The sequence below is a fragment of the Danio rerio genome, chromosome 6, assembly GCF_049306965.1.
Source record: "Danio rerio strain Tuebingen ecotype United States chromosome 6, GRCz12tu, whole genome shotgun sequence".
NCBI lineage: Eukaryota > Metazoa > Chordata > Actinopteri > Cypriniformes > Danionidae > Danio > Danio rerio.
This window is the reverse complement of record NC_133181.1, coordinates 47475838-47488677: the sequence shown is the minus strand read 5'-3', so window position 1 is coordinate 47488677 and position 12840 is coordinate 47475838. Positions and strand designations below refer to the sequence as shown.

The following is a 12840-nucleotide window of genomic DNA, read 5'->3' as shown; positions in this document are numbered from 1 at the left end:
ATTTTCTTTGACACATACTGCTCACGTTTAAGTCTACAGCAGCCGATTGTTTCCTATTGACATATAAAGATATCTCGCCTCGCATCAGAGCACTCATTTATTTTCTTGACTGTTTCCTATTACTCTGCGAATATTGGTACCATGCCTTGGGATTTTCATCTCGATCATATTTCTTCCGTAAATACAACTTCCTATACGAACCCTCAGTGAAACGGAAATAAACAGCACTTTATCAACAATCTGCTAACCGCCGATGATAAGCACAGCTCCGTGAACCATTAATCACGACAAATGTGCTGTAAATTCACGCTTGCGTGGTTTTACTTTTAATACATATATATTTTTTGGAGGGTGATGCTGATTACCAACTTATTTCCACGTCTGTAAATAATAACAATACGACATTTCCATCCCCAAAAGGCAACGTATTATTTCTTCTTCCTTTTTCGCAAGCCAGCTTTTACGCTCAAATCAATAAGCGCTTGCTCTTCCTAGACAATGATGAATGCAGCCCGGTCGCACACTGTTATGATATTGTTTAGCTATAAAGAAATGCTTAGATGGGCATATGAAAAGCTTGGTGAGATGGGAGGTCGAAATAATGTCCCCTGCATTCGCCGGGTCGATGCCCATAACAACAGCAGCTTGGTCATCCATGCCAAAGAGGCAGATTCCCCAGAGAGACCCACCCCGAAGCAGCTGATGCCCATCTGTACTCACTGGCTTCAGGGACGGTGGTGCGCTCCTCGCTGACCGCAGGACCGCAGCCCACCCGCGTGCAACACCGAAGGTAAAATTTGTATTTGCTCAGGGCTTCCAGGTTTTCGAGGTGCTGCTTATTGCTGTCGGCGGAGATGTTGAGTGTCATCAGAGGGCCTAGTTCCTCTGTGTTGTTTACTAAACAGGAGAAGGAAAAAGAGGATATGTCAATGCAGAGAATGGTCTTCAAAATGAATGTTCTAAACCTAACTTTTAACCATTTTTTTTTTTTGAAAATCTGAATTTCCACACTGAAAAAAACGTTAGTCAAGTTAAAAAGCTGTGGATTGTGAGCCTGTAAGTATCTTTATTTGTTAAAATTGATCAAATGCATGAACAGTTACTAGCATTAACGGTATGTTGTAGTGAGGACGTAAAACAAGAATGTAAACAACGGGAAATGCTGTTTGGCACCACAAACAATTTAGCTGCAAATTCAGATTTATCAGTCAAACCAATATAAACACCCACAGTCGTCAACAGCCCTGCAGTGTTTCTCTATGCGGTCACTTTTCTTCTGGAGAAAGTTTTTTATTTTATTTTATTTTTTTATTTATTTTGGATAGAATAAAAGCAGTTTTTTATTTATTTATTTTTTTAAACATTTTAAGGTCAATATTATTAGCCCCTTTAAGCTATATATTTTTTCAATAGTCTACAGAACAAACCATTGTTTTACAATAACTTGCCTAATTACCCTTACCTGCCTAGTTAACCTAATTAATCTACTGTAGTTAAGCCTTTAAATGTCACTTTAAACTGTATAGAGGTGTCTTATCTAGTTAAAAATGAGAAATGAGTTTTGAGAAATGAGTTATTAAAACTATTATGTTTAGAAATGTGTTGAAATCTCCGTTTAAATTTGGAAAAAAATAAACAGAATATACACACACATATATATATATATATATATATATATATATATATATATATATATATATATATATATATATATATATATATATATATATATATATATATATATATATATATATATGTGTGTGTGTGTGTGTGTGTGTGTGTGTGTGTGTGTGCGTGCGTGCGTGCGTGCGTGCGTGCGTGCGTGTGTGTGTTTTACCAAACAATTACAAATAAATTATAGGTTAATTATAACTAAGATGCTGCAGATATACTTTTTTCATTATTAGTTAAATATGCATACATATACACTGAAGTTTTTATGTCATGTGTAATTTCTGCAAACCAATACAATTTATTTGATAAAAAATATTTTCAAAATAGAATATAAATATTTAGTCTAGAATAGAAAAACAGACATATTTTAAGATGCATACATTTGACATGGTGCATTTATATTCTTAGAAATAAATCTTCCAAACAATACAATACTTTTTTTGTTCCCTGATAACCTTTTTTTTGTGTGTGTGTGTGATGAACTTTTTGATATATTTAGATTAGCCAGTCTGACAAAATGACATGTTGTGGAATGCGAATCTTATAATAGTGTGACTAAACTCTGCAAACTCAACGCCTCCTTCTTTATCACTGCCTGTTTAGCTCCGCCCACCGATTCATGCATAAGTAAAGAAATAACAAGGTCAATGCAGATTCTGCTGTAAAGGCACAATTCAAAGCAGGATTTTCAGAAAAGTTGAAACTAAAAGATGATGCTGTGCTGACAATATTGGATCTGACAGAAATGTTGTACCAAACAAGAGCTTTTTTTTTTTTTTTTTTGTAACGTATTCACTATTGCTTTGCTTGTTATTACTGATTGATATATACTCAGTATATATGCAGAATTCTGTTAAATTGAAATATACAGATGGTAAAAGGAAGAGAACAATGTGCAGGAAAGTGACGTGTTCATCATGTGTTATGGTTGGTCGCTCAGCTGGACGGGTAAAGGGAAGGCCGTGTCATTGAAATGTCAGACGTGTTTAGTCAGCCAGAGGTCATATACACTTTTTTTTCTTCCTAACACAGACTGACAGTCTGCACTAGGAATGTCACAATACACAAGTTTCAGTAGTGGATGACAATAAGCTTGTCACAACACTATGACTTATCATGCAATTTATGTTGTTTAGATGTGTTTTCGCACAGATGGCATATTGTGGTTATTGGGTGTTACCATATACGGGAAGCGCATCCACTGCGTAAAAACTTGGTGGATAAGTTGGCGGTTCATTCCGCTGTGGCGACCCCGGATTGATGGAGGGACTAAGCCGACAAGAAAATGAATATATATCCAAGAATTTTTTTTTTTCCGTTTGGACATTTTTAATAATGTCCAAGTATTTTTTATTGTTATTTAATATGAAAATAAAATAAATAAATAAAGTAGCCAATATATTTCATAATACATACATTTTGTTAATAAATGTTAAATAAAAATAAACCAAACCACTGGATTTTTTCGATGGAAATATAATTTGTGAAATTGCAATTAACTGTAAAAAAAACTGTTTTAATTTTATTATATTTTTAAAATACTATTTATGCCTGTGATAGTAAATCAGAAATATTTTAGAAGTCATTACTCCTAAAATAAGTTTTCAGTGCCATACAACCATTTTTGGTTCAGTTAACAATAATTTAAGCAATTATTTGTAAACAGTTAGCAAGAACTACATGAAGATAATTTATTTGGAAATATCTGTTAAATATTGTGACACAATTTTTAATTTTATTTACTTGTATTTTATTTGTATTTTTAAATTAAATTAAATTAAATTAAATTAAATTAAATTAAATTAAATTAAATTAAATTAAATTAAATTAAATTATCTTCAGCTTAATCACTTTATTCATCCGGGGTCGCCATAGCAGAATGAACGCCAACTTATCCAGCATATATTTTACGCATATGGTTAACACAGTACTGGGAAAGACTCATACACTCTTATTTACACACCCACTACGGCCAATTCACCTATCCCGCATGTCTTTTGACTTCGAAGCACCCGGAGTAAACCCACGCAAATTTTTATTTTATTTTATTTTATTTTATTTTATTTTATTTTATTTTATTTTATTTTATTTTATTTTATTTTATTTTATTTTAATATCACAAAAAAGTGCTTGCATTAATGACCCTGGTAAGAACTCCATTTGCTATTTGTATGCACATAGATTACACCAAGGCTTAATTTAAATGTTATAAACAATCATGTAGACATGAACGAAAGTTTGCATTTAAAGATGGCATTGAAATACATAACAAAAATCCATGTCACTGATTAAAACACATGTTTTGTGCATGCCATTTAAACGGCTTTAAAAAGTAAGTCTGCAACCTGTGCCGTTTCCCCTTTCCTCCCAGTAATTCTCCACTAAGTCTGTCAAATAAAAATAAACTATGTGCAAATTGTTAACTGTATGCAATTTCAGCGTAGTTGGATCTGGCTGCAGGCCATCTGTGCAGCGGCTCTTTAATCCCAGTTGCTATTTTCCATTCGACGGGTACAGCTGTGTGCTCTCGCGCCAGCATTTTACACACCACTTTCTTCAAGGGGACTTCAATGAGCACACTTCAAAGGAGGCACAATGGTTCTAGCAAGCTCTCCTGATGAAAATGTCGCTTCTTTTAATACGCAACCTGACACTTGGCCTCAATGATCAGCCGCAGCATCAAACACAATTAGCTGACGAGGCCTTGTGGACTGTATGCATCATAATCACCTCCGTCACCATTCCTGCTGGGATATGGTTGCGTGTTGAGTGGTTTGTGTGTTCAGTCTGGTGTTTTACTGTGATACGGTGCATGTCAAACAGCATCGGGTGTGTGCAAGAAATTTTATTCCATTGTTTTATGCTATATATTGATTTATACCATTGTTTCCTAAGCTGAAGCAAGTGAGCACTTTGATAGGTTTATTTATTTATTTATTTATTTATTTATTTATTTATTTAACAAACATTTATTTATTTATTTGCTTGTTTATTTATTTATTTATTTGTTTGTTTGTTTGTTTGTTTGTTAAATAAATAAATAAATAAATAAATAAATAAATAAATAAATAAATAAATAAATAAATAAATAAATAAATAAATAAATATTATTTTATTTGCTTACTTGTATTTTAATTGATTTTTAAATTATCAGACCTTTGAATGTGCTAATATTTGTAAAATCTTTGAATAATTAACTTAAATTCACAGGCAAAGCAACTGAACATTCATTAGGTCATAAAAGGTTTGACTGACATTGACATTCAGGAATACATGGTTTAGACAAAGATAAATAAAAACTAAACTAACTTTCTAAAAACTAAAAAACTTTCAGAAATATGTAAAAATATTTATTTATTTATTTATTTATTTATACAATACATTTATTAATTAATCAATTAATAAAATATAATTATATTTTTTTTTTCTGTATTTCAAGTGATAATTAAATGATTATATAATATATATTTAATATATATATTGTTTCAGGGACTTCAAGGTATTTTATATAGAGAAAAAGCTTTAAAAAAGAATTACTATATATATATATATATATATATATATATATATATATATATATATATATATATATATATATATATAATTATTCATTAGCTTATCAATATTATTTATTTATTTATTTATTTTTTATTTATTTATTTATCTCTGTAATATTTATGTTTATTTAATACAACAATAAAACAATACAACAATACACATAAGTTTCCTATTTTCATGGTCTTCTACAATTACACCTACGTTTATCTTAAATATTAAAATCTACAGCCTGAATAAAAATATCTCTCACTATTTACTTAAACGCTTCACAATGTTTCCCATTCCCCTAAAGTGTGTGACTTAACTATTAATACGATGTGCATTGTTAACCGACTACATTTCTGTAATCAGTGGTCCTACTCACTGTAAATCCCAATTAAAACCAAAGCATAGCCTAATGGCATGCACTAAACAAATAGCGGTTTAATTCACTAGTGTGCTTTCAGTTTGGTATAACAGGACCTGTATAATAAAAAATACGCAAATTGACTGAGGCAACTTAAACCAGTCAAAGTAATTGTTTTCCATAAATCATTTAGCAAATATACAACTGTGTCTTATTGAGGTCCTGTGCAGTTATTTTCATAATACTGGAGTCTCTGCTCCATATAAGATGCAGCTGCCGAGCATAAAGTAGGTGGCACAACAATATCTCCTAGTGGTGAGATGTAGACATGACTTGATGTAATGAGAAGTGAACCCTAAAAGAGCTTTTGGATGTTTTTGTATGTAAAATCCTCATCTGTATTATGGGGAACATGCTGGTACAAAGCAATATGATTTTATCTGTGCCATGATAAAATAATTTCCTATCCACCTTTTTTTCTGCATATGACTACTGCGTTTCAAATTATGGGATGCATTTCCAGTTATGGAATTTCTATTTGAAAGAACTGAAATAAATCAGTTTAATATATATATATATATATATATATATATATATATATATATATATATATATATATATATATATATATATAAGGTTGTGCTGCAAATAATCCATATACATAGTGAACGAATTTAAAGAGTGATGTGCTTTATTTGTATCCATGATGGAAATAATGTTATAAATAATGTTATGCTTAGAATTTTAACATTACAGGTTTCGTCAAGTCAAATTTAAGACTTTAAGACCGTTTTAAGACACTTATGAATGAACCTTCAGACTTATACAGAGTTACAAGCACATTTTCTTTTTTTCTAATAGCCCTGTTTGTTTATCGGAAAGGATAAAAACTATAATAAACTAAATATATGCACATGCGACAGTCTATATAAATATAAACAGTCTATATCCAGGTCAATTACTTATTTTGTATTTAAACAATGCAACAAACAAGCAAACAACCCCTAGTTTTACTTATTTTTGTCAACAACTTTTCTTAAAAAAATAAAAAAATAAACTCTTTAGGAACTAAAATAAACTAAATGTATGCACATACGACAGTCTATATATCCAGGTCAGTGTCCAAATTCCATTATGAATACAATAGACTTATAAAGGGCTAAATACTAAAGATTTTATTTTTATTTATTATTATTGTTTTTTTAATGTCCCAGTTTGTCTAGCGGAAAAGATAATTTAAAAAAAAGCTTTTTTCTTACCCAGATATTTTAAATAATGTGTCATACAAACCCTAGTTGTTTACATTTTTTATTTAACATAACTTTTCTAACAAAAAAAAAAAAAAAAAAAACTCTTTAATAAACTAAATGTATGCACATTCGACAATCTATATATTCAGGTCAGTGTTCTCAACCTATAAATTCTATTATGAAAAAAAATGTCACACTTATACAGGGATAAACGCTAAGGATTTTATTTTCTAATAGCTTACTTTGTCTATCAGAAAAGATAAGAAATGTAATTACGTATTTCTTAGCCACATACCCTAAATAACATGTCAAACAAACAAACCAACCGTAGTTTTATACACATTTTTTTTTAACTTTTCTTAAAAAAAAAAAAAAAACGCTTTAAAACTATAATTAACTTAATGAATGCACATTCAACAATCGATATATCCAGCTCAGTGTCCTCAACCTATAAATGCATGAAAAGCTTTCCAGCAAATGTTATAATAAGGTAGATGATTAAAACATATTGGTTAGAAAGCTATTATAATATTAGTAATAATTAGAGTTTTGCTAAATTTTTCTTGAGATGGATTGTTGGAGACTGGATGAGTGTTTGTCTGACTGATTAGCTTTACATAGACATAGAAAAATCAAGACTCTTTTAAGATAATATAAATAAGACTATATAATATATCAGTGAATTTAAGACTTTTTGAAACCTAAAATTCTGTTTTTGAAATTTTAAAGACCCCAATGGACCCCTAAAATTAGTATTGCAAGTATATCTGTGGCAAAAGTTCACTGTTTTATACCTGTAGATTTTTTTCTATACTCTACAATGCAGTATTATTTAACATGTCCGTAATATTGCAGGAGGTAAGACTCATTGTGAGTCCTTCAGTCTATTAAAAAAGTAAACAGTTAATGGACTAACCACTGGACCTGTTATTATTCTTCTTCTTCTTCTTATTATTATTATTAATATTAATATTATTATTATTAGTAGTAGTAGTAGTAGTAGTAGTAGTAGTAGTAGTAGTAGTAGTATGAGTATTATTGCTGTTATCATTATTTAAAAAAAAAAAAAAAAAAAAAAAAACACTTCACTGATTGTTTACAGTTTAACTAAAGCTACTCCCATATTTTAAGGAAAGCATCATGGGCATATGAAAAAGAGTTACAGTCTGGCCCTTTAAGTGACATGACCTAAAAACAAATCCAGTGGGTTGTGGTTTTATTCTAGAATAACTATAATGACTAGTAATGCCGCTGTGTCATGGGCCACTCCAGAAATGCATATCAGGAAAGCTGTTTACTCAAGCCCAGACGCATAACCCTTACAGTAAGACGTAGAAATTTATGGTGAAGGTTATGAACAAAATGGAAATGCAATGTTCACATACTTAGCTGATATTGGAGGATGTAGCCAATTAGGACTCCATTTGCGTCAACTGGAGGAGACCAGGTCAAGGTGACCTTGTGCTTCTGGATGTTTGTAGCACTGAAAGCAGCTGCTTGACCAGGAACTGCAGGTAGACAGAGAAAAAAAAAGAGTTGACAGGTATTTTAATAATTTAAAGAACCCTTTCGTGCACACAAATGAAGATAACAGTGCTATGGTGTCTTGCATTCATCTATTCTTTAAAAAAAAAAAAAGCACCAGCGTTAATAAACAACAAAAGTTTTAGAGTCAAAAAATTTTAATATTTTGATGAAATGCTTCAATATATACATATATATATATATATATATATATATATATATATATATATATATATATATATATATATATATATATATATATATATATATATATATATATATATATATATATATATATATATTCAGAATAATTTAACTTATGCAGCATTCAAACACTATAATGTCTCATTTGTAATGATTCTGACTTTGATATTAAACAAAAATGCTGGATATCAAAAACAAATGCTGGATAAGCTTGCGGTTCATTCTGCAGTGGCGACCCCTGATGAATAAAGGGAGTAAGCCGAAGGAGTATGAATAAATGAAATGAAACCAAATTAACAGCATGCCAAGACGTCTTTTATTTACACACAAATATGGACATCTCACAAATGTAGCGTACATACATAAAAATGGGTATATATATATATGATTAAAAGTATCTAAAAGTAACTTGAGTAATTTTTTTTTAATCTGACACTTTTTTAATCTTACTTGAGTAACTTTTAAGATGGCTACTTTTCACTTTTACTTGAGTAAAAAAAAAAATCAAGTGCACTGAAAAAAACATTATGTCTGCAAAATTGCTGCAAACAATTTATTCAATCATTCATTTTCTTTTCGGCTTAGTCCCTTTATTAATCCGGGATCACCACAGCGGAATGAACCATCAACTTATCCAGCTCATGATTTACGCAGTGGATGCCCACTCATTCACACTCATACACTACGGACAATTTAGCCTACCCAATTCACCTCTACCGCATGTCTTTGGACTGTGGGGGAAACCGGAGCACCCAGAGGAAACCCATGCGAATGCGGGGAGAACATGCAAACTCCACACAGAAACGCCAACTGACCCATCCGAGGTTCAAACCAGCGACCTTCTTGCTGTGAGGCGACAGCACTACCTACTAAGCCACTGTGTCACCGCAAACAAACAATTTATGTTGGTTGAATTTAAACAAATGAAATTGAGTAATGTTCAACTTAATTTGTGTGTTTAAATTCAGCCCCAAAAATTGTTTACAACCACTTAAAAAAAACAAAAAATATGTATATATATATTAAAGAAGTAGTCCACTACGATATCATACTTTAAACTTTAGTTGATGTGTAATGTTGCTTAGTGAACATAAAGAACATCTCTGTATGTAAGATGCTCAAACTTCAATGCAAAGGGAGAAACTGGCTTTTACAGAGTTAGCTTAGCAAAGCCTACAGCGAACGAATTTGGGGACTACAAAAAAATACATACAGGCTAATGAGATCGCAAACATTCCAGGTTACACACTTTCACTGCACACACACCTCGCTCAGCAAAGGAGCATGGCCATAGACGCGTTAGTAGAGAAAGCAAAATGCAGTCCAAACGCTGCTATTTCTATGGATCTTGTTCTGTTTCACTATTTGTCCATCCAAGGGATGTGACACAAACAGAAAAGGGCTTACATTTTAATTTAATTATGTTCCAGAATATTATAAAAAAGATAAAGCTCTCTGTGCAAAGCATTTTACAAAGGATAGCTTCCACCAATGGTCACAGTTAAGAGTTGGATTCAGCCTACGATAAAGAAGCTGTGGATTGTGAGCCACAACCTGTAAGTGCTTCTTTTTGTTAAAATGTATATCTTACATGGATAGTTTCCAGCATTCATTGCAGGCTATGTTGTAGTAGGGACGTAAACAAGGATATAAACAATGAGAAACGCGGTCTGTTAAACATATATGTATCTGTTTTCCCCATGTAAACATTTGCAATCGTCACCAGCGACTGCAATGTATCTGTATGCGTCAGCAATCCATGAGTTTTACTTTTGAAATAATGGAGTATATTATGTACAGACATCCCAAGTCTCCCCAAAGCGCTGCCACCACCACTTCCTCTACCTTATTTACTACATAAGGGAGCAGCACTTCAGTCAAGACAGCAGCAATGCATTGTTGGGCACGTGTATTACTTTTACGGTAATTTAGTCAACCGTTTTACTCAAAAAAAAAAAAAAAAAAAAAACACATCATATCATTTATTCATTTTTCTGCAACATGTTTCATTATTTATTTATTTACAAAAGTGTGTTGCTTTCAGAATAGGGTTGTCCGTGTTTTCAGTATATTTTCATTAATTTGTTCAGCATAAACATACTGTTTATAAATACCTTAAGTGTGTTTTAACTTGTCCAAGCCTTACTACAGTACAATGTCATTAAGACTGCATTTTTATGACGTGGTTAAACCTCAGATAGTGAACGAAAACCCAAAGTAGACTGTTTTACCTGCTATCTATTAGAAACGAGACTTATTATAATGCACCATTTCCTATTTACACTAGAATGGGATGCTGAAATGAAATGCTGATGGCTTGACCACATTCTTCCTCTAACCAACGAACAGAAAAAAAACCAAAAAAAACATACTATTCAGAAACATCTAGCAAGATTGTGTTTGCTTGGGTTCAGCTGTGTTATCTTCATTTTCTGTGTCTGACTCAGACTCAAACTGATACAGCCTCACTGACATTATTTACAGTCTATGGCAAGCCATTTTAGCATTTAAACCTTTGTTCTGACAATGGATAAATATAATACGGCAAGGGGTATTTAATGGTAAAACGGTTTACCATTACAGTCTGACAGACAGCGCGCAAGAGAGGCATGACGTTTTCTGGTGACGTGAAGCCGATCTGTCAATCACAACACATTAGGTTTGCTGACTAATCAGAGCCCTCTGAGGGCGGGCCTTATAAGGAAGATAAGATAAGTAAACAAATAATGTGATTTTTTACAAATGAATTACGAACACACATTGTTTTGCACCCCATAAACACAATCAAACCTTAAAAAAAACATTGTGAACCACCCCTTTAAATCCAAGGAATCATCTTTGAATCATTTTCTTCAGTGTACTTGTATTTTTACTAAAGGATACATTTCGGATACTTCACCCAGCTTTGGTTTTTAAAGAAAAAACTTGATGTTGAGTATAATTTCTGAAAACAAGACTAGAAAATGCTTTTTGATTTAAGAATTTTGAGATATTCGGACTAGAAACAACCCAAACAAGGTGAACAGAATACAAAAAAAAAAAAAAACACAGATCCATTGTAGACTATAAACCTTGTACCTGCAGTTCTTATAAATTATACACTAAAGAAAGAGGAAAACCTTACAAAGCATCTCATGGCCTCTTAAAGTAGACACATTGTCCTCACTCACCTCCCTCAGGGGTTTTGAAGTTGACCGAATGACTGCCAGGACCGTTTCCTCTGCTGTTAAAGGCCATGACAATGAGGCTGTATTCGGAGAACGGCTTAAGACCTGTGACCACCGCATGGTTCCTCTCGCCTGAGAATGTCAATGTGTGCTTGTCGCCGTGTGTTTTCTTTGAGTCCAGCAGACTACGAAGCCTCCACCAGCTCACCTACAAGTACATGAGATTAGATTAGTCAAAAAGAACGGCGATTAATACATGTGGATAGTTCTGGCAGCTTACTGAGTAACAAGAGGAGCTTCAAGGTCATAAAAAAAGGGGTCGTTGGCATTTCAACCATGGCTAAAAAGTGAAAGGCATGTTGAATTACCCTGTAGCCACCCAGATGTCCATGTATTTTGTCCTTGTGAACATGTTCCCATCTGACCTTCACCATAGTGTTGTTCAACACTTCTACGGCTACATCATCTGGAGCTGCTGAGGGGACTATGGGATGAAAAACATGCAAATATTAGAAAAAGCTTTGTATGAAATACACTGTTCCTACATCAAGATAATGTGGGTGAATTAGATATCAGATATGTTCATAAAACAAGGAGCAAGAAATGCTGTGGGTAATCATGAAGGGAACAAATTGATTGGGGTAATAGTTGTTTATGTGGAGTTGTGGACTATAATATTGTTTTTATGCTTATCAAACACTTCCAAAATTGCCTACAACAGCCATTTACCATACATCACACAATCTATGTATAAACAACACTAAACATTCACAAGTTATAGACACTTGCTAATGGAGAGAGATTTAATTATAATGGGAAAAAAACAGTGTTGGGGAAACTACAATTGAACTGTACATTTTCAAGAAAAGCTACAGTACATTAAATTAGATATACTATTTAACTTACAAGTTCATATATACTTTTAAATAAGATTCCAGACTTTTTAAATAAGGTTCATGGGATTCAAGACTTAGATCCAATTTGTACACATAATGCACCATTTTAAATGTTACAATAAAGTAGATTTCAGTCTTTTAGATGCCATTGCAATGTTATCATTCTTGAGTGGAAGACTTCCATCCTTAAATTTAAAAGTGTTTATACATATTTAACTCCA

At 32.2% G+C, this 12840-nt stretch overlaps 1 protein-coding gene across 48 annotated transcripts in view; it reads right to left on the bottom strand.

The window, feature by feature from the left end:
- chl1b (cell adhesion molecule L1-like b) overlaps window positions 1-12840 on the bottom strand; it is a 168569-nt gene that overhangs the window by 17752 nt on the left and 137977 nt on the right. For all 48 annotated transcript variants that reach the window (XM_017356687.3, XM_073954482.1, XM_073954468.1 and 45 more), the window contains 4 exons: window positions 12092-12207; window positions 11727-11931; window positions 8214-8336; window positions 721-897 (listed from right to left, as the gene is read on the bottom strand). In XM_017356687.3, the coding sequence (XP_017212176.2) occupies window positions 721-897; window positions 8214-8336; window positions 11727-11931; window positions 12092-12207 (621 nt within the window). The remainder of the gene's footprint in view (window positions 1-720; window positions 898-8213; window positions 8337-11726; window positions 11932-12091; window positions 12208-12840) is intronic.